Genomic DNA, 22,972 nt, shown 5'->3' with positions numbered 1-22,972 from the left:
CTCCTGGGCAAATTTGGGCCCTCAGAGAGGACAGAAAAGGGCAGAAAACTGGGAGAGAGAAAAATAAAGACAAGCGCTAGCCTTGGCTGAATTAAACATCAAGGCTTTCCCTGCGGTTTAACTATCTTGGGACCCTGAGAGATCGATCAAGTAGCTTCATCGAGATATCTGCTGCTTGGCCTGTCCCACTCTCCTGATGTGGACATTTGGGCAAGGGGATGAGTACAATTGCAAATAAAATGAATAGCCCGATCTCAATCAATTTTGCTGTGCAGGAAGCTATGACAGGACTATATCTTACTTGTGTAACACGGGACACCAGGTTAGTCAAGTGTAGGGACAGTGAGAAAGTTGCCAATATATACACAAATTCATCATTTCCAGTTTAAATGGTCAGTTTACTTGGCACAAGGGAAGGTGAATTGTATTATATTGAATTTATGCTTTTATAGGTCTATAAGAAGCATAAATACACCAATGTCTACCATGGTGTCACCCCAAAACCAGCTTGCATTCCACCGTCGCACTCCAAACTTGGACAAACATGAAATCTGTCCCTAAAAAGCTGTGGCTTTCCTGTTGGGCCCTAACATGCATACTTCAAAATGTACCCAAGTACAAGGCAGATTGATCTGGTTAACAACTAAATTCTAGTATTGCTTTGAATTTGATTTGATCACCATGATGAAAACTCTGATACTAGGCCTCAACTGTGGACAAGTATTTAAGCGGCACCATAAATGCCACCGTTCAGATACGGTTTACAGATCATTTATATTTTTCTCTCCCCCCCCCCCCCCATCTCTCATGAACTTAGAGGCCAAAGAGAGGTATGATTAAGAAAGAAAGAAAGGCTTGGATTTATATAGCGCCTTTCACGACCACCGGACATCTCAATACGCCTTACAGCCAATGAAGTACTTTTGGAGGGTAGTCACTGTTGTAATGTGGGAAAAGTGGCAGCCAATTTTCACACAGCAAGCTCCCACAAACAGCCATGTGATAATGATCAGCTAATAAGTTTTCTTTTCAGATTCCAGCATCCACAGTATTTTGCTTTTGTATTACAGGTTGAACTTCCCTTATCCAGAACCTTTGGGACCTGGCCTGTTCTGGATAAGGAATTTTTCAGGATAAGGGGTGTTAAATTGGATGGTGCAGGTACTGAGCAAGGGGATATTGGGGCTGGCTGGCTTGGGGCTAGGTGTGCGGCAGAGAGATCGTGGGGGGAGTGGTGGGGCAGTGGATCGTGGGGTCAGGCCAGCGATTGTGGGAGTCGGCAGCGAGGAGGAAGGACTTCAATTTGTTCAATTTATTCATGTCGGAGCTCTGCGCATGCGCCACCCGGTGGCCAGGAATGGTTCTGGATGAGGGGTGGTTCTGGATAAGGGAGGTTCAACCTGTACTGTTTTTTTGTTATGTTGATTGAGGGATGAATATTGGCCAGGACACTGGGGTTAACTTCCCTGCTCTTCTTCGAAATAATGCCATGGGATCTTTTACGTCCACTTGAAACAGCAGACGGGGACTCGGTTTAACATCTCGTCCAGATTGCACTGGAGAGTCAACCTTTGTGCTCAAATCCCTGGAGTGGGACTTGATCCCATAACCTTCTGACTCAGAGGCGAGCGTGCTACCCACTGAGCCATAACTGACTACAAGGGCAATGGACCTTGATTACCTCATGTGCCAATTCTTCAAGCATTAACTGTAAAGATTGAGTATGGGCAAATGATCTGACCATTAGGCCATCGCACCCAAGCCTGGTCCTGTTCTCATGCAGTATCTATACTTGTGATATCTTCTGTGCAACCTCACAAACTCTAAGATGGCTGATAGCTTTAGGAAGCTGTCAAGTGACCTGTTCCCTCTTTATTGTTGTAAATGGCAATGGCTGCATTACCACAGTCGTCCACTGGGTGGAGCTATATATATGACACTTCTCCCTCCTTAATGAAGAAGTAATTATAACAATCATCATACATAATTTGCATGGTTGGTTATACATAACAAAGGATATGGACTTATTTTGCCATATTTACAAATCAAGCTTAACCACTTGTTTTCTGTTTCAAAGAGGATACTTTTGCTCTCGAACAGAACCTTCCAAACATGTTGTTGAACTTAGACTCATTCTAGGCTGATCCTGAGGAAAGTTTTCCTCCAAGGGATGCACTTGATTTAATTTGAACTCTCCACAACTTCAGACTGTTTGTCTGCCTGACTCGGACTCGGACTTAAATTCTGACTTTCTCTTGGACTTGTTTCCAGTACATCTGATGTAGAATATGCTACTGGTACTCTACTTGTACCAAAACTATCTGCTATCTGATGACTCAGAAATAATTGAATCACTCCCATCTTCAACTACTTCCACATCTGTAGATAAAATATGATCAAGGTGAACAAACCTAACCTGTCCATAATCAAACATCTTGACCAAATATGTGCAAGGGGTAAATGAGTTAATTAGGATTTTTTTAAATTTTCGTTTTGTTTTTCAAATGGAGGCGTTACCAGCCGTTTTGGTCATTTAGGCCAGTTTGGACAGCTAATAGTTGTTCCAAACTAACTTAGGCCAATGTATGTGGCCACTTGTGGCCGCACAGAAAACCCTTGCAGAGAGTTAAGAAATCAGCGCAGGTTAGTACATTTAAAGCATTACAAAGCATTAAACAAAGCACAAAAATAAGCATTCAATAACAAATAAAAAATACAAGGAAGCTGAGAGGACCTGCACCAAGACTTACAAAGCACTAAATAAAGCTCAAAAAGTAATAAGCATTCAATAAAAATAAAGAACTGAAGTAAATAATTCAATTAACAAATAAAGAACTGAAGTAAATCCGACCTTCAACTAAAATCGGTGAAGGTGGGAGGGGGGGGGAAAAGAGAGAGACCCACAGCGGGCCTGCCCCAGCCGGCGCGGGAGACCCTTCGGCCAGGGATGGGGGCGACAAGCGTCGGGTCCTGCTCACAGCCTGCAGGAGGCGCTGGGAGGGCGAGGAGCATGCGCGCAGACTCCACTGCGCATGCGGACAGCTGCCGGCACTGTCTTCGGCACAGGGCTGTAGCTCCGCCCCCCCACTCCACGCCAGGACCCGGGACACTCGGCAGAGCGGCCAGGATGGGGGCACATTTTTTCGGCGCCGCTTCCAGCGCATAAAGTCGGCACATCTCTGGTTAGTGTGCCAGAAAAAGGAGTTGGGGCTCCTGCCGAGATGTTGTTCTACAAGTGTTGGCTATTAATGTGGAAGTCCATACAGAGAGTGTCGCCCAAGCTATTTAACCATAGGGGGACACCACGCCCAAACAAGTTCCTGTCCTTCAAACCTGTCCACAGGTGTGCCTTTCCAGCAAAGCTCAAAAGCTGTTTTGCTGCGTTTGATAGTGAAGCCAATTGCAATGCACCCACTGAAGCCTCGGCTATAATCATGCAGGTCTACGCAGATAGAACCTCAGACCACCTAGCGCATTTACCCATCAAACCTTTGGATGAGCTGAGTATTTGGGAATCCACTGTTCTAGCATTATATTGAGAAATAACACACTCACTATCTTTTCGATGGTCTAGGCAGTGATTATTACAAGCTTAAGGGTAACATTTTTGGTCTAGTAACTTCCACATTATAAATTGAAACTCTCCCTTTCCCTTCACTGGTATATTTAGAGGCTCAATTTATGGACTTGCAGTAAATGTCTTGCTGGGTTGTGTCATGTACCAACCAGATAGCGCTCAATTTTCTTCCTGGATTTGCTGGTGCTCTATCCATTGCCTCCAAGCTATTTCTATGTATTTTCTTTTTCTTCCGACATGTATTTCTACCTGGGCAGAGACCCTCCTCAACATGATAAGATTCCAGCTGTTTGTTTTTGTGGGGGTTGGAGGGATCTGGTGAGTCGGAAACAGCCACAAATGGAGCTTACCAGTTCGGCAACTTTTTGAATTAAAATAAATTATTTGTAATAAGCTGTGGGTTCCAGGACTGGGAAGGAGGCGAGTCTGAAGATTAGGACTAGATCACGTCTTTAAACATTCACTGCGCCAGATATCATCCTCATAATACATGAAATCATGGGATTACCAACAACTAGTGGAGAGAGGTTCCAGGACCAGTGGTTGTGAGATTTCATGGTCATTTGGTTCCCACGTACCAGTTGGTCCTTTCGAAAGTGATACGACTCCACCGATCAATCAGCTCACTAGAAGAGGATACGCAGTCTTCCGAACATACGGAATAGACGGGCAAGAAAAGACCAGCTGGTCCATCAAGCATGTCCCACACCTCCTGATGGCCAGAGCATCATGTCTAGACACATCTCGCCCCTTTCTCTCCCCCCTCCACCCCAAACTCCCGCAGCCATGTAATATCCTGAGAGAGGCAACACCCCGAGAAAAACACCCTGCAAAATTTCTCCCTGAACCCCTATTGCGATTGAAACACTCTCCAACTTCTGTCTGAGGCTGAACCAGACTGTTTGCAACCTTGGTGTCATATTTGGCCCTGAAATGAGCTTTCGACCACATATCCGCAGCATAACTAAAACTGCCTATTTCCACCTCCGTAACATCGCCCATTTTCATCCTTGCCTCAGCTCATCCGCTGCTGAAACCCTCATCCATGCCTTTGTTACCTCTAGACTTGACTATTCCAACGCACTCCTGGCTGGCCTTCCATATTCTACCCTACATAATCTGGAGGTGATCCAAAACTTGGCTGCCCGTGTCCTAACTCGCACCAAGTCCTGCTCACCTATCACCCCTCTGCTCTCTGACCTACATTGGCTCCCAGTTAAGCAACGTCTCGATTTTCAAAATCATCATTTATTGTTTACAAATCCCTCCATGGCCTCGCCCCTCCCTACCTCTGTAATCTCCTCCAGCCCCACAACCCCCAAGATGTCTGCGCTCCTCTAATTCTGCCCTCGTGGTCATCCCTGATTATAATCGCTCCACCATTGGTGACCGTGCCTTCTGTTGCCGAGGCCCTAAGCTCTGGAACTCCCTGCCTAAACCTCTCCATCTCTTTACCTCCCTTTCCTTCTTCACGAAGCTCCTTAAAACCTACCTTTTCGACCACGCTTTTGTTCACCTGCCCCAAATACTCCTTATGTGGCTTGGTGTCAAATTGTTTGTCTCATAATACTCATGTGAAGCGCCTTGGAATGTTTCACTACGTTAAAGGCGCTATATAAATGCTGTTGTTGCTGAAACCAGTCCAGGAGATCACATGAACCAAGAGTCATCTATAAAGGCATTTGCCTCTTACACAATGCCACCTCTGCCCCAGTCAAGAACTAGTCCAGTTCCCTCTCGAAGGCATGCAATGAGTCAGCACCCACCACACCAGCTGGTAACATATTCCAGAGGCTCGGTCCTCTTTGGGGGGGGGAAAAGAGGATCCGCTGAACAATCCAGTCTATTTCTACTCTTGCACAGTTTAAACTCGGGTCCCCTAGTTTTCCCGCCCCCGCAATCTGTTAAACTGGAGTAATCTCTCAGTAGTTGTAATGTATTTGCTTCATGGGTTCTTTGCTTAAGAATTCATAGCAACACATTGCTATTAAGAACTAGTTGGTTTATTAGCAAAAGTTTAACAATCGCACGACACATTACCAGTTCACCCACCAGGCTCACCACCACCTGCCCCATCGTGGATCCCCTGCACCCAACTGGCTGGGGTTTTATTGAGTCTTGTGAACCTCATGTGACTGGCTAAGCCACTCCCAACTCGACAGCTCTACAACTATTTTGTGTTGTATCAGTAATCAAGTGCCCCCTGGTTAAAAGGGGGAGGGGGTCACACTCCCAAGAACTTTTCAAGTGCCCCCTTGTTTTTTTTTGTGTTTTTTTTTGAGGGCACTAAAAACACATTATACAAGTGCCCCCTGGTTAAAAGGGGGAGGGGGTCACCAAATCCGACACAATAAACAAATTAAACTTTGGCAGTAACTTAAATCAAATCAAAATTTGGTTGCCGGGGGTTATGATGCACACCAGTCCCTCCGGCGCCCACATCTTGCGGAAGGCCGCGAGCGTACCGGTGGGCACCGCGTGCTCCATCTCCAGGGACACCCTGGCTCGGATGTAACCACGGAAGAGAGACAGGCAGTCGGGCTGCACAACCCCCTCGATCGCCCGCTGCCTGGACCGGCTGATGGCACCCTTGGCCGTGCCCAGGAGCAGTCCTACGAGGAGGCTCTCGGACCGACCCGCTCCCCTCCGCACAGGGTGCCCAAAGATTAGGAGTGTGGAACTGAAGTGCAACCAGAATTTCAGGAGCAGCCCCTTCAGATATTGGAAGAGGGGCTGCAACCTCACACATTCAATATATACGTGGAACACGGACTCCTCTAGACCGCAGAAATTACAGGCGGCCTGGGAGCCCGTGAACCGACTTAAAAACTTATTGCATGGGACTGCTCCGTGCACCACCCTCCAGGCCAAGTCGACAACTCTACAACTCTTTTGGGGGGAACAAAATAAACATTAGATCAAGTGCCCCCCGATCTGGGGACCGACAGCTCTACAAACCTGTGAACATACTCTCAGGTGCATACATTACAATAGGCACGCTATCTAACCCTTTAATTATTCTTTAGACCTAAAGTATAAATATAAAGGTTTGGAGTAACTTTAACACATTGTTTATTTCTCTGGTATTTTTGTAAAACAGTTAGTGCTGTTTTTCGCATTAGAGTACTTTGGCCAATATTCTTCCGTTAACTAGCACTGATAAAAATAGATTAGTTGCTCGGTACAAATGGCTACATAAGTACCTGCACTTCTAAAGAAACCCATTGGCTGTCAAGTGCTTTGAGGTGCATAAGACACTACCTAAAGGCAACTTCCATTTCTTTCTTGTGCAGTGAGGAATAATTGAAGCTGACTGTGAGAGACAAGCAAATTAATGTCGCTGGAGATGTGTAATTAATCATGGGTGCTTCAGTGAGTGTTTGAATAGTGGCTATAAATGTTGTTCCCAGATTATGTTATCAGCACTCCCACTTCAAAAAATATTTTCTCCTAAGGAATTTCAAAACGCAATTACAATATTTCATTGATATAGCATCTTATCAAGAACTTGCATTTATATAGCGCCTTTAAAATAGCACAACAGCCCAAGGCACTTCACAGAAGCGTTATCAAACAAAATTTGACACTGAGCCACATCAGCAGATATTAGGACAGATGTTGTAGGTTTTAAGAGGCACCTTTAAAGGAGGAGAGAGAGAGAGGTGGAGAGGTGGAGGGGTTTGGGGAGGGAACTCCAGAGCTTAAATCCGAGGCAGCTGAAGGCACGGTCAGTGGTGGAGCGATGAAAATCGGAGATGCGCAAGAGGCCAGAATTGGAGGAGTGCAGAGATCTTGGAGGGTTGTCGGGCTGGAGGAGGTTACAGATAGGGGCAAGGCCAATGGAGGGATTGCTGCACCGGGAGCTCACGTAAGTCAGCGAGCAAGGGTTGAAATATCTCCAGCATATTTCACGACTTGAAGCACTTTGAAATGTAGTGCCCCGTGTCATGCAGGAAATCATTTATTTTGTTGCAGCGTGATGTATTTTTTATGGGGAGAGTAATGGCTCAACTTCAGTGTTGAATTTTCACCAAAAGTTATTACCTCTGTTCAATCTGGAATTGTTGCTGTTACCCATGTCAGCAGGCAATGAGATGAACTTGTAGAGCATGACAGATATTGTTGGGTGATCAGAACAGTAGCAACAAGAACATGCTCAGCTGGATAATTACATTGAACCTCCTTTTCTTTTGAAGAGCGATATTGTACTGCTGATGTCGTGTCAACCTGCAGTGTGAAACTTTAAATGCTTCTTGACAATCCAATACTGATCATATCAGCCTCGCGAAAACTTTTACAAGAAAATCTTGATTCCATTTGTGATTACACTTGCATATTATGGTTTGATTGAAGGTTCCATTAACTGTCATCACTCATCTTTTGCTTCTTGGCATGCTATTCATTGAAAGGTTATATTTGGGCCTTACCATGAAGATGTTGGCATGCCAAGCAAAGGCAACAATAAAGTTATCCAAAGCTATACGTAAAAATGCAGTGAGCTGCTTTTCTTTTGATATTATTTAGGAACATAAGAAATAGGAGCAGGAGTAGGCCACATGGCCCTTCGAGCCTGCTCCGCCATTCAGTATCACGGCTAATCTTCGACCTGGACTCCACTTTCCTGCCCGATCCCCATATCCCTTGATTCCCTTAATGTCCAAAAATCTATCGATCTCTATCTTGAATATACTCAACAACTGAGATCCACAGCCCTCTGGGGTAGAGAATTCCAAAGATTCACCACCCTCTGAGTGAAGAAATTTCTCCTTATCTCAGTCCTAAATGGCCGACCCCTTATCCTGAGACTGTGACCCCTGGTTCCAGACTCTCCAGCCAGGGGAAACAACCTCCCAGCATCTACCCTGTCAAGCCCTGTAAAAATGTTATACCTTTCAATGTGATCAACTGTCGTTCTTCTAAACTCCAGTGACGATAGGCTCATTCTACTCCATTCCACACAACCTGAACACAGGCAATTCTACACCTTTTTTTAAGTGCCCCATATACCAGAAACTATTCTGTTGTCAGTAAATAAACCGATTCACTCAGTTTGCATGTTCTGTGCTCCTGGATGGACATTGTCGGCCTGAGTGTTCAGCGGCAACTGCTGAATAATCCCACGGCACTAGATGCACCGGAGAACTAACAGAAAACCTTCTTGATTTTTGAGGGTTTTACCTTCAAACCCAGGCAGTCATGTGTTTGTTCATGATTTTCTTGTGGTTGCTGTAAGAAAAAAGAACTCGCATTGATACCGTTCTCTTCATGACCTTAATGCATCACAACCGGCAGTTTGCACACAGCAAGGTCCCACAAACAGCAATGAGATAAATGACCAGATAATCTGTTTTTTGAGAGATTCATTTTGGCCGGGACGCTGCTCTTTGAATAGTGCTATGGGATCTAACCATCCTAAATTGTCCAATATTTTATGCATACCTTGTAGCATCTGATTATATATGAAACAAGTGAATCTTCCTCCTTTTCCAATACATTTTGTATCTGTACTGATCTACAAACTGACACTGTACATATACATAAATATCACAAATAAAATTAACCATGGACTGTTGGATCTATTCCAAACCTTCCCATCTCATATTTCCCATTTGACCATCAGAGGTCACCATCCTTTCCACCTGATCTCTTGAGAATATTTAAAAATCCCTCATGGTGCCTTAAATTGCTGGAATGACATTGAAGTCTGTTATACCTGCTGATTCATGCAATCAAAAATTGCTGTCTCCCATTTAAAATCTTGGAAGTTTTCCAATTGTAAGGATGATATAGCACAAGTATTAACTACCGGTCTGTAGAGGACATCACTTTTCCCCCCCATTTAAAATCAGCTCTTAGATCATCATCTTAGGCAGTCCCTTGAAATCGAGGAAGACTTGCTTCCACTCTAAAAGTGAGTTCTTAGGTGACTGTACAGTCTCTGTCACAGGTGGGATAGATAGTCGTTGGAGGAAAGGGTGGGTGGGGAGTCTGGTTTGTCGCACGCTCCTTCTGCTGCCTGCACTTGTTTTCTGCATGCTCTCGGCGACGAGACTCGAGGTGCTCAGCGCCCTCCCAGATGCTCTTCCTCCACTTAAAACGGTCTTTGGCCAGGGACTCCCAGATGTTGGTGAGGATGTTGTATTTTATCAAGGATGCTTTGATGATCAATGTATGGATCAATGGGTACCACTCTTGCCTCTGAGTCAGAAGGTTGTGGGTTCAAGTCCCACATAAATTTAGGCTGACACTCCAGTGCAGTGCTGAGGGAGTGCTGCACTGTTGGAGGTGCCTTCTTTCGGATGCGACGTTAAACCGAGGCGCTGTCTGCTCTCTCAAGTGGACGTAAAAGGTTAATGGCACTATTTCGAAGAAGAGCAGGAGAGTTATCCCTGATGTCCTGGCCAATATATTTATCCCTCAATCAACATAACAAAAAAACAGATTATCTGGTCATTATCACATTGCTGTTTGTGGGAGCTTGCTTCTGCACAAATTGGCTGCCGAATTTCCTACATTTGAACAGTGACTACACTTCAAAAGTACTTCATTGGCTGTAAAGCACTTTGAGACGTTCGGTGGTCGTAAAAGGCGCTATATAAATCCAAGTCTTTCTTTCTTTGGGTGTTAATCTCTGGAGGTTGTTGGAAGATGTCCAGGCACCCTCTGCCGTATCTGATGGCAGTGTTGTTGCCGATGTACACGGTTACAGCACAAATGCTGATTGAGTCCAGATGGCGGTCTGATGATAGGAATCTAGCGCATATGTTGAATTACATGACTGCAAAATTTATTTTCATTGTGTCTCGCACAAACATTTGGGTTTTGTTATCATTCATGATTGGAAAACTTGCGTTACGTGAGCCTCTTCTGATGGTCCTTCCAGATTTACTGTCTGTGTGTGTGTGTCCATTGTTTTTAGCCCTATGAACGTACATGCCCTGGTTGACAATAAACTCTAACTCTGGTAGAAAATTAGTGCTGTGATTGCATTGAGGCAAAGTTCCCACAATACAAAACCAACACAATAATCCTCAGCAGAGTCTCGCCTCCTCTGTGCGGCCGTGGCAAGATTGTAAAGAATGATCTGGCATCCAAAAAATAGTTCAATTTTAGCAAGTAGACTTCTGTTCTTTTCAAAGACATGCGTACTTCGAAGTCTGCTGAAGACTACATGTATCTTAACATTTCTACACTCAAGAACCTGATAAGGAAATTCAAAAGTTCAAAGATGAGAAAAAGCCATTTGGCTCATCTATCTGCTCCCCTCACTCTCCCATTACAGAATCCAGCTATATTCAGGATATCCTTGATGGTTTCTCCTACTGCTGATTACTCCAAGCATTTATCAGTTTGAGTAAATAAGTTCTTCCTAATAGCTTTTCACAAACTTAAGTTGAAGTCACTCAAGTACTAATTCTTCATCTAAATAACTTCAAAATGTTGTTAGATTTTCACCAAACATTCCGACATACTCAACCAACCCCCCCCCTACCAACTTACCAAGTCTGGTCCAGACAGAAACGGAAATGTGAGCAATTATGCCAATTAAATAAATTAAAGTTTCAGTTTGGTCAGCAAGAACAAAAATATCCATTGGTGGGAGGTGAATTTTATTATCAATAAGTACCATGCACCTTCTGCCCTTGACCTTCCAGATGGTGGCAATCACAGTTTTGGTAGATGCTGCCAGTGCAGCCTTGGCGAATTGCTGCCATGCATCCTGCAGCCACCGGTGATGGAGGGGGTGGATGTTTAGGCAGGTGGATGAAGTGCTGATCGAGTGGGCTGCTTTGTCCTGGATGGTGTCGAGCTTCTTGAGTGTTGTTACAGCTGTAGCAATCCAGGCAAGTGGAGAGCATTCCATCACTAAATTGTGCCTTGTAGGTGGTGGGGAGCAATTGAAAAGTCAGGAGGTGAGCCACTCATTGCAGAATACCCAGCCTCTGACCTGCTCTAGCAGCCACGTCACACATGTGGCTGGTCCAATTGACCAATGGTGACCGCAGGATGTTGATGGTGGGGGATTTGGCAACGGTAATGCCATTGAATATTAAGGGGAGCTCTGCTCCGCCGCAAAACCGGCCCCAAAAACCCTTGCTGAAGGCTGACTGCCGCCCAGAAGACCACACTACCACCATTGCTGCCCCACTGGGGCAAAAGACAGAGCACAAGGGACCGGAAAATCCACCCCCTTGAATTCATCATGTCACTAAGAGTGTCCTTAGTGAGAAGACTGGCCTTGGTCTTGATGAGGCGTAACTGGCTTTTGGCAATATTGTGGTGTCCCAAGGGTGAAGTCACCCTTCAGAGCGTCTCTACCCTGTGAAACTATTTCCTCTCCAGCATTCCAACATGGGTATTTTCAAAATATGTTTGATGATGATTATCAATGGCTCTAACCCGATCTTTGCTCCAACACTATTATAATGGCCTAGAAATCCCAGTTGGCTGCTTCCCGCGGGCGATTGACAGAAAAAGTAAAAAAAAAAAGATGCGTACTTTCCTGTTCCTGCTGCGCCCACGAGAGATCCCGGTCCTGAGGCCTCCTCTCCCTGCGCATCTGAGCGCGTGCACGTCGGGACGTCCGTAAGCTGGAGCTGGAGTCACATGGCTCTGGGCAGCCAATCCAGCTACAGTATTTTCTCATTCATAATAATGGGAACTTCGTAAGCTGGAGTTCCCATTATGATGATTGAGAAACACCACCCCAAACACCCAAAACACTAATTAAAAAAAACAGAAAAAATACACCACATATTTAACATTAATTTAAATTAAAGTTATTTATGTCTTATAAAAATATATATATTTTTCCGATTATTTTAGTTTCAAATAAACTTACCTTAGTGGGCAGGGTTTTTAACAATAAAATGTGTTTTAAAAATTTTATTTTACAATGTTTAAGTGTGTTTTAAAACTCTTACGCCTGTAAAAGTAAGCTATGCACCTGCTTTTATCAGGCGTAAGAGTTTTCAGGATATGCTCTGGGCAAGATATGGGTAAATACTGCAATCTTGCCCTTGCAAATCTCCTCCAGCTTGACAGATCGGAAAAGCCGGTTTTCAGTGCATGCGCTTTGTGCGCTGAAAAACGACTTTTGCGATGCCTTCCCGTACGGACCCAGGGAGGCCGGGATTTCAGGGCCAATATGTTTCCCTTGGAACCTTGACACCAAACGTCTGCATTAATGCTAGGTGCACATAGTTCACTCTGAATTATGATTAAATCATTGTTTCCACACTCGTAACAATGAGGCTTTTTCTCAGAGCTCATTCTGTCCATGTGTCGATTTTAAGCCAAAGCCGTTATCATCTCTCTAAACATCCAGTAATTGACCTGAATTTTTTCCAAAAACTTTAGAAAAGATGCCAATCCAATGTTACTGACCCCATAAACAGCACAGCCAAAGAGAAATCTATTTAATATTTGTGCGAGTCATCGTCTCCCGTGCCTTTTTATGGGTTGGAGGACTTGCAATGTGTGCACTTGTTTATACTCTGTCGAGGTTGCAGTGTGTGTTAAATTGCGCCCCCCCCCCCCCCCCCCCATTATCACAGCGGCTGCAGCCATTGGAATCCTTGCATTGATTTTCCTTATCCTTCTCAGTGATGACTGTGATATTACCTTGATGGAGAAATGCTGATTTAGATACTTAAGGAAGACCGCAACCTGGATGCGTTTCCGCTACAGAAAAGTCCTTTTACGGTGTTAATTTGTGACTGAGCATTTTGTTGAACTAGATTTTCCCTGTGCACATGCGAGAGGAAACGGGCCATAACTGTTTTCAGCTCTTATTGTCTTGGGACGGAAGTGCAGCTCTTTCCAGTTTACAGCTGGAACAAGCTAAGAGATAACCAGTGAGGCAATAGGACAAAACAAGAGGAACATGTTTTTCTAAAGTACAGTTGTTTCATTGCCAACAGGATGGCTTGAAGCTAAACATAGTTGTCACCATTTATTTGGAAATCCAAACTTTTTGTGGCTCGGTTTCCACCTAGCCAATCCTTAAAAGGCAGCTGTTTTTCATTTGAAAATCAAGCAAAATAATTCATTTACATAACTAAAAGAGACAAGAGATGTCCAAGTTAACCATCCGAAGGCAGATTTTTTGAACGTGCTTAATTATCGGCAGATTCAATTCCTTTTTGTCGTGCACTAGTTAACGTGTTCCTGTAAAATTTCAGCGAATGCTGTCTTAACACAGTCATTAATCTCTCTGGAGGAGATCACAGAGATGGGGAGGAGTGAGGCTATGGAGGGATTTGAAAATAAGTTTAACTATTGCTTTAAAATGTACAAGGAAATCTTACATGTCAACCATTGGGCTACTCAGGAGAGAGCATTTCCTACTTTCCCCTACTATTAATTCACATGTCTGCTTTACTTGACCATGGGTTTAATGTACAATTTTCTTTCTATGGTTTCTGCTTGTAAGAAGGTAAACTATCACCATGGCAAGACTGTACTTAGCCTTGAACAAAGTGCCTTCCTGCTGACACTTCATTCAGAGATAAATTAGTAAAATCCTTTTTTTTGGCAACTTACTCATTACTACACTTTTTAATTTTTTTAATTTTACATCATTTCCATAAAGTTAGTACTGCTTAATGCTGTGTGTTGGGCTTAACACTGATGCCTGTTAACTGCATGCAAGATGTGGCCTTGCAAGATCTTGGCCATCTGTCGATTGTGGTCATTGGGTGAAACACTGTGTGAAAGCAAAATATATTTTTTTAATAGTGGTGGGAATATACTGACAATATCTGGCCCATTGCACTGGAATCCTGCCAGCTAGTCGGACTGCCACGTATCTATGTCCACCACGGAGTCCCCCAGCTGGGATGGTTTTAAAAAAAAATTATTTGAAGTATAGGTGTCTTTTTGAGGGTCTTCCCATTCATGTTCCATCTCTAAGGTACGCATGTCTCCGTACCTCTCAGACCGCCAGGTACGTGGGCATTTTACTTGTGGATCGGAGGCATTTCCCCGCGGGAAATCACCAACCGAAAATTCAGGGCCATTATTATAAGAAATCGTCCCAAATATCCTTTAGAGGGGATCTCATAGAAACATATAAAATTCTGACTGGACTGGACAGGTTAGATGCAGGAAGAATGTTCTCGATGTTGGGGAAGTCCAGAACCAGGGGACATAGTCAAAGGATAAGGGGTAAGCCATTTAGGGCTGAGATGAGGAGAAACTTCTTCACTCAGAGAGTTGTTAACCTGTGGAATTCCCTACCGCAAAGAGTTGTTGATGCCAGTTCATTGGATATATTCAAGAGGGAATTAGATATGGCCCTTGCGGCTAAAGGGATCAAGGCGTATGGAGAGAAAGCAGGAAAGGGGTACTGAGGTGAATGATCAGCCATGATCTTATTGAATGGTGGTGCAGGCTCGAAGGGCCGAATGGCCTACTCCTGCACCTATTTTCTATGTTTCTATGTTTTCTACTTTTGTAAAATGATGAGATTGATGGAATGTGATTCTGTTAGAGACTTGAAAAATCCATGCCCTCTATCTGGGTAGCAAAGCACTGCTCCTGATGGCAGATAGCAAGGCAAAACCTTGTACCTGGTGTGGATCAAGCCACTAGCTTTGTACGACTACTAAATGGGAATGGTCTGTTCCATCAGGTTAAATAGTATTTGTGCTGTGATGCCCATAAGAAAATTCATCTCTTGTTCTAACGACAGACCAGAGGTGGGCCCTGAGCCTGAAAATCGCAGACAGTGATCTAAAATCCACCTTGTCTCATTAATTAGGAAAATCACATTTAGAGGTGAAATAAAGGTGTAGCAGAATGAATGAAGGAGAGAAATAATCCGCCTGTAATTGCTGCTCCTATTTTTGAGTTATGAAGGTATTTTGGCATCAGTGTGCACCCATCATAACTTTGTATCAATGCCAAGATGGCAAAGTAACGGTAATATTAATATTTCTGTTTGGAATGATGAAGTAGATAAAGCTGCCCTTCAGAACTCTTAAATTGACTTGCAGATCCTGTTTGAAAACTAAGTGCCAATCATACTGTTTGCTTGAAGCAATCTTAGGCATACGGCAGCCAAGAACATATGATTGTGCAGGCACTTGGTGATGAATATCCCATCACACAAATTCAAAGAAGACCTTTTGCTAAGCTGTTGATAAAAGACTTGGAAATAAAGAACATTTGAGGATTCTAATGGAAGTGTTCCAAATTCTCTAACTGCACGATCTGATTGCACCACATCTCCACCTTCGAACTACATGGTGATTGTGTTTCATTAACTCTTTGTTTTGTTGTTTTTTAGAGGAGGAGAGGCGGGTGATAGCCAACAACCGTGATTACAACGAAAAGTTTCAGTATGCTGTAAGTGACGATTTATTTTTCGTAAATATTCCAATCTGCAAATAATTATTTAGTGACTAATGTCGATCTCTGACGGACTGCGAAAATACCTTCTTTTTTATTGTACCACTTTTTTCTGAGTGCTTTTGTTAGGGAGTGTATGTTCTTATTTGTAAGTTTATACTTTATTCCTCAAGATAATAGGGTTGAAAGGCATTTATTGGCTTTCAAAGGAATTACACAGACACCGATAACTATTATTACCAATAACCACACATATACAATGAAAATATCACCAACAACAATGGCACATGTACTTGAGACACTTGAGGTAAAACGACGTACCAGAGAATTCATCACGTCACAGGTTTTGAGCTTGAGAGAAATAACTGGCCAAGCCTTGTCGAATTCTAAGTATTTACTCTAGTACCCCTCCATTTAATACATTCACTGAAAGTTAACATGCAGGTACAGCAAGCAGTTTGGAAAGCAAATGGTATGTTAGCCTTTATTACAAAAGGATTTGAGTATAAGAGTAAAGAAGCCTTACTGCAATTATATCATCATAGGTGGTCCCTCGAATGAGGATGACTTGCTTCCACATGGGTTCACAGATGTTTCACTGAAGGACCCGATGTTCCAGTCCTCAACTCCAGTTGAGAGGGTGGAAGATGCCTGTGTGTGGATTTTTTTAACATGTGGTGGCCGTTGCACACTAGTCACCACACGGGCTTGACAGAGCTAGGTCTTGGTCCAGTGGCAAAGGTTAACCAGGACGACTGGTGACCTGCTCTGCTGCACGGACCTAGTGCGCACACATATCGCAGTGTGGGCTGGGCCCGTGCTGCCCCTGGGCCCTCGGCTCTTCTGGGCCCTGTGCCCTCATTCTCTGCTCCTCCACCACGATCTCTCGCCGCTCCTCCGCCACAAACATTCGCCGCATCTCCGCCACGATCTCCCTCCGCACCAAACATTCGCAGAACCTCCACCACGATCACCCACCAAATCTCAGCCCTGATCACTCGTCGCCAGTCCGCCACGACCTTCCCGCTCCTCTGCTGTACCAGTGTCCCGCCGATGGTCCTGCCCATGCTCCAAACGGCGACCTGATGACGCCAGCCAGTCGCCCACCTCGAAGCCGTGGCACATTTGCCTCAGCTCGTGCTGGAAGCTGCAGTGCCTCGCTCCAACTCTTTGAAGCCCCAACCTGCGGAGGTATAGAGCCTTGATGAGACCACACCTTGAGTACAGTGTACAGTCTTGGTCTCCTTACCCAAGGAAGGATATATTTGCCATAGTGGGAGTGAAACAAAGGTTTGCTAGACTGATTCCTGGGATTGGGGGGGGATTGGTCTATAAGGAGAGATTGAGTAGACTTGACCTTTTTTCCCTAGAATTCAGAATACTGAGAGGTGATCTCATTGAAACATACAAAATTCTTACAGGGCTTGACAGGGTAGTTGCAGGGTGGATGTTTCCCCTGGCTGGGGAGTCTAGAATAAGGGGTCGGCCATTTAGAACTGAGATGAAGAGAAACTTCTTCACTCAGAGGGTGGTGACTCTGGAATTCTCTACTCCAGAGGGCTGTGGAGGCTCAGTATTTGAGTATATTCAAGAGATAGATAGATTTTTGGACTCTAGGGGAATCGAGAGATATGGGGATAGTGCAGGAAGATGGAATTGAGTAGAAGATCAGCCGTGATCTCATTGAAATGGCGGAGCAGGCTCGAAGGACCGAATGGCCGACTCCTGCTCCTATTTCTTATGTTCTTAACTGGAGGCTGCTGCAGAGAACAAAACCCATCTGTTGGGACGTTACACAGCTGTCCTCCGAGAAGTCATAGCTTCTCGATTTGATGGTCAAAACATGTCCGTAGTGAGTTTCCGGCGGTTGCGTTGTTTGCGACCCTTCGAGGAGGTTCTGAAAATTAAGATTTTTTTGGGGCACAAGGACACTAATTGGCACTTTTTAAAAAGTTTTAAAATATGAAACAAAATGTACTTTACGAAGTAACTGGCTACTGTACACCAATGAAACTGGTCAGTGGTTCTGTATAGTTTCTCTTTAAAGTCATTCTCAATTATTTAAAATGAAGTTACGCACAGGTGGTGGACTAGGCACTCTTGTTAAAAATGCTTATTTTTTGTGATAAACCCAGTTTCAGCTGGATTCATAAAACTACACCAAGCACCACTCTTAAATACATCAAGGAATAGTTTGTTTAATGCATGGGAAAGAAAATAAACCATTGTGCTGGTTCATCACACGTTTGACGTCTGTGATTATGCAAAAAGACTTTGAACCAAAACTTGAACCAAAACCAAAACCAGCACAATTTCCAGTGCAATTTGCGCCCAGATTGCTGCTTGTACCCAAAGCAGAAACTCTTTGACAGATTGTTTTGTTTTAATTTATAAATGCACCACCAAAGTAGCTGGAAGAGATATTCAAAACCAAAGCTCTGAAATTTAAACTTGTATTTTCATACCCCTGTGTGTGTCACACATTGTTGAAGAAGCCAATAATAAGGAAGTGGAGTGCGTTTCTTCATCATTGCAACCAGCAATTTTGCCGAAAATCATGAAATACGCAGAATTGTTACATGCCTCTGCCCGCTTACAAGGGATAATAGTGGGGATTGCGCTGGAAACGTCAACATGTGATGGTACCAAATAAAACTAGAAGACACTGGTTATTACTGCAATCATTAAATTAAATTTTTTGAAGTCTGGCTTGTCAGAAAATTCAGCTCTGGTTTTCAATCAGATTATGAATGTTTAATTGAAGGATTATAGCACCTCTTCATTCTGAGAAATTACACTGAGCCCTGTGACATGATTGCCAAAGGGTGACATTGATCACATCTGCAGCTATTCATTTTTTTCATTTTGTCTTTTTAATTAAATTAAGACCAACATAAATTTATCTTTTCTCGCTCCTTTCCTGAAGCCTACTTGCTGGGGTCCAGTTCAACAGCAGCCGGTCACCTTCCCCTTTAGCTCTCAGAAATAAAGTCAGAATTTAAAAGTGAATCTGTATGCCCAGCTTATTTTCAGATCATACAATGTTACAGTACAGAGGAGGCCGTTCGGCCGATCAGCTCTGCAGCAGCTTGCTATAAGAGCTATCCATTTGTTCCCATTCCCCCTTTTAAGTTTGAATTCAAATATTCAGCGAGGGCGCAGAAGAGATTTATTAGAATGGCACTGGGGATGAGGGATGTTGTGTATCTGTAAAGCATGCACTCCCATGTTCCACCACCAGGGAGCTCATCCCCTGAAGTCCCAAGGAATCCCAGCATCCCTTGGGAGCACTGTATATAAGCCGGCCCCTAAGGCCTGTTCCTCACTCTGGAGTGTCTTAATAAAGACTGAGGTCACTGTTACTTTAACCTCCCTGTGTGCAGCCTCATCTGTGTTAGGAACACAATAACTGGCAACGAGAATATGAATCTAATGCAAAGATGCAGCAAACTGTGGGCATCCTGGAGACGTTCTCGGAGGGTGAGGACTGGGAAGCCTATGTCGAACGGTTAGACCAGTACTTTGTAGCCAACGAGCTGGTCGGAGAAGGAAGCGCTGCAAAAAGGAGAGCGGTCCTCCTCACGGTCTGCGGGGCACCGACCTACAGCCTCATGAAGAATCTTCTGGCTCCGATGAAACCCACAGATAAGTCGTATGAGGAGCTGTGCATACTGGTTCGGGAGCATCTTAACCTGAGGGAGAGCGTGCTGATGGCGAGGTATCGGTTCTACACATGCCAGCGATCTGAAGATCAGGAAGTGGCGAGCTACGTCGCCGAGCTTAGACGACTTGCAAGACAATGTGAGTTTGATGGCTACCTGGAGCAAATGCTCAGAGACTTTTTTGTATTGGGCATTGGCCACGAGACCATTCTACGAAAACTTTTGACTGTAGAGACACCGACCCACAGTAAGGCCATTGCGACAGCACAGGTGTTTATGTCCCCCAGTGATAACACCAAACAAATCTCAGCACACAAGTGCTATGTTGATAAATTAACTGGAACTGTGTTTGCGAGCAGAGCCCACGAGTCTGCAACTGCCAGCAGGCCTCAGGTGACCCAGATGACTCAGAGTCCCCAACAAAGGATGAATGCAAGACAATTCACACCTTGTTGGCGTTGTGGAGGATTCCATTCAGCCTATTCATGCCACTTCAAAGGGTATGTTTGCAAGAGCTGTGGAACAATGGGGCACCTACAACGAGCTTGCAAACGAGCTGCAAGCTCTGCAAAACCTGCTAACCACCACGTGGCAGAGGAAGATCGGTCCATGGTGGATCAAAGCAATTTCGAGCCTCAGAGAGGAGGCAGATGCTGAAGGACACGGGGTGCACACATTTTCAATGAAATGTCCACCAAAAATGCTAAACGTAAAATTGAATGGCTTACCCGTAGCCATGGAACTGGGCACTGGTGCTAGCCAATCCATCATGAGTAAAAAGATGTTTGAGAGACTGTAGTGCAACAAGGCATTCAGACCAGCCCTGAGCCCTATCCACACGAAACTGAGAACGTACACCAAAGAGCTTATCACTGTCCTGGGCAGCGCCATGGTTAAGGTCACCTACGAGGGCACGGTGCACGAACTGCCACTCTGGATTGTCCCAGGCGATGGCCGCTTGGAAGGAGCTGGCTGGGCAAAATCCGCTGGAACTGGGATGCCATCTGAGCGCTATCACATGTCGATGAGGCCTCATGTACCCAGGTTCTCAACAAATTTCCTTCCCTTTTTGAGCCAGGCATTGGAAACTTTTCCGGGGCAAAGGTGCGGATCCACTTGGTCCCAGAGGCATGACCCATTCACCACAAGGCGCGAACGGTACCTCACATGATGAGGGAGAGAGTGGAAATCAAGCTGGACAGGCTGCAACGCAAGGGCATCATCTCCCCAGTGAAATTCAGCAAGTCGGCCAGCCCGATTGTTCCAGTATTCAAAAGTGATGGCACGGTCAGGATTTGCGGCGATTATAAAGTAACTATTAATCGTTTCTTGCTACAGGACCAATACCCGCTACCTAAGGCAGATGACCTATTTGCGACACTGGCAGGAGGCAAGACGTTCACCAAGCTCGACCTGACTTCGGCCTACATGACGCAGGAGTTGGAGGAGTTTTCGAAGGGCCTCACCTGCATCAACACGCACAAGGGACTGTTCATCTACAACAGATGCCCGTTTGGAATTCGGTCGGCTGCAGCAATTTTCCAGAGAAACATGGAGAGCCTACTCAAGTCGGTACCATGCACGGTGGTCTTTCAGGACGGTCATGGGTCGGGACACCACTGAGCACCTACAAAACCTGGAGGAGGTCCTCCAGCGACTGGATCGCGAAGGGCTGCGGCAGAAGAGGTCGAAATGCGTCTTCATGGCAACAGAAGTGGAGATTTTGGGGAGAAAGATCGCGGCGGACGGCATTCGGTCCACAGACGCCAAGACAGAGGCTATCTGGAAAGCGCCCAGGTCACAGAACGTCACGGAGCTGTGGTCGTTCCTGGGACTCCTCAACTATTTTGGCAACTTCCTACAGGGGTTAAGCACCCTTTTCGAGCCCCTACATGTGTTATTGCGCAAAGGTGAGAACTGGGTATGGAGGAAAAACCAAATAATTGCTTTTGAGAAAGCCAGAAACATTTTATGCTCCAACAAGCTGCTTGTATTGTATAACCCGATAAAAGACTTGTGCTAACATATGACGCGTCGTCGTACGGAGTCGGGTGTGTATTACAACAAGCTAACGTTGCGGGGAAGTTGCAACCTGTCGCCTATGTTTCCAGGAGCTTGTCTAAGGCCGAGAGGGCCTACAGCATGATTGAGAAAGAGCCATTAGCGTGTGTGTTCGGGGTAAAGAAAATGCATCAGTACCTGTTTGGCCTCAAATTTGAGCTGGAAACCGATCACAAGCACCTCACATCCCTGTTCGCTGAAAACAAGGGAATAAATACTAATGCCTCAGCCCGCATACAAAGATGGGCACTCGCACTATCAGCGTATAACTATACCATCTGCCACAGGCCAGGCACCGAGAACTGTGCAGATGCTCTCAGTCGGCTACCATTGCCCACCACGGGGGTGGAAATGGCGCAGCCTGCAAACTTGTTGATGGTGGCGCAGCCCGTAGACTTGTTGATGGTCATGAAAGCGTTTGAAAATGATAAATCACCTGTCACGGCCCGCCAGATTAGGACTTGGACCAGCCAAGATCCTCCGCTGTCCCTAGTAAAAAACTGTGTACTGCATGGGAGCTGGGCCAGCAGCCCCGTTGAAATGCAAGAGCCAATCAAGCCGTTCCAGCGGCGAAAGGACGAGCTGTCCTTTCAGGCAGACTGCCTGTTGTCGGGTAACTGCGAAGTGCTACCAAAAAAGGACAGGGAGACGTTCATCTCGGATCTCCACAGCACACACCCGGGTATAGTAATGATGAAAACGATAGCCTGATCCCACGTGTGGTGGCCCGGTATCGACTCTCACTTAGAGTCCTGTGTACGGCAATGCAGATTATGTGCTCAGTTGCGCAACGCGCCCAGAGAGGCACCACTAAGTTTGTGGTCCTGGCCCTCCAGACCATGGCCGAGGATCCATGTCGACTGTGCAGGCCCATTTCTCGGTATGGTGGTGGATGCTTTTTCAAAATGTATTGAATGTGAAATAATGTCGGGAAGCACCGCCACCACCACCATTGAAAGCCTGAGGGCCATGTTTGCCACCCACGGCCTGCCTGACATACTGATCAGTGACAACGGGCCATGTTTCACCAGTGCTGAATTTAAAGAATTCATGACCTGCAATGGGATCAAACATGTCATCTCGGCCCCGGTTAAACCAACCTCCAATGGGCAGGCAGAGCGGGCAGTACAAACCATCAAACAGAGCCTTAAACGAGTCACAGAAGACTCACTCCAAACCCGCTTGTCCCGAGTACTGCTCAGCTACCGCACGAGACCCCACTCGCTCACAGGGGTGCCCCTGGCTGAGCTACTCATGAAAAGGACACTTAAAACCAGACTCTCGCTGGTTCACCCCAACCTGCATGATCAGGTAGAGA

The 22,972-nt window shown here is 45.2% G+C and overlaps 1 protein-coding gene across 4 annotated transcripts in view; it reads left to right on the top strand.

Annotated features, from left to right (window-relative positions):
- The window catches only part of atp8b4 (ATPase phospholipid transporting 8B4), a 279,883-nt gene that overhangs the window by 128,787 nt on the left and 128,124 nt on the right, over positions 1-22,972 (top strand). For all 4 annotated transcript variants that reach the window (XM_070858401.1, XM_070858399.1, XM_070858402.1 and 1 more), the window contains one exon: positions 15,870-15,928. In XM_070858401.1, coding sequence (XP_070714502.1) covers positions 15,870-15,928 — 59 coding nt within the window. The remainder of the gene's footprint in view (positions 1-15,869; positions 15,929-22,972) is intronic.

This window comes from Pristiophorus japonicus, chromosome 17 (genome assembly GCF_044704955.1).
Source record: "Pristiophorus japonicus isolate sPriJap1 chromosome 17, sPriJap1.hap1, whole genome shotgun sequence".
Lineage (NCBI taxonomy): Eukaryota > Metazoa > Chordata > Chondrichthyes > Pristiophoridae > Pristiophorus > Pristiophorus japonicus.
This window is presented reverse-complemented; position numbering and strand designations above follow the sequence as displayed.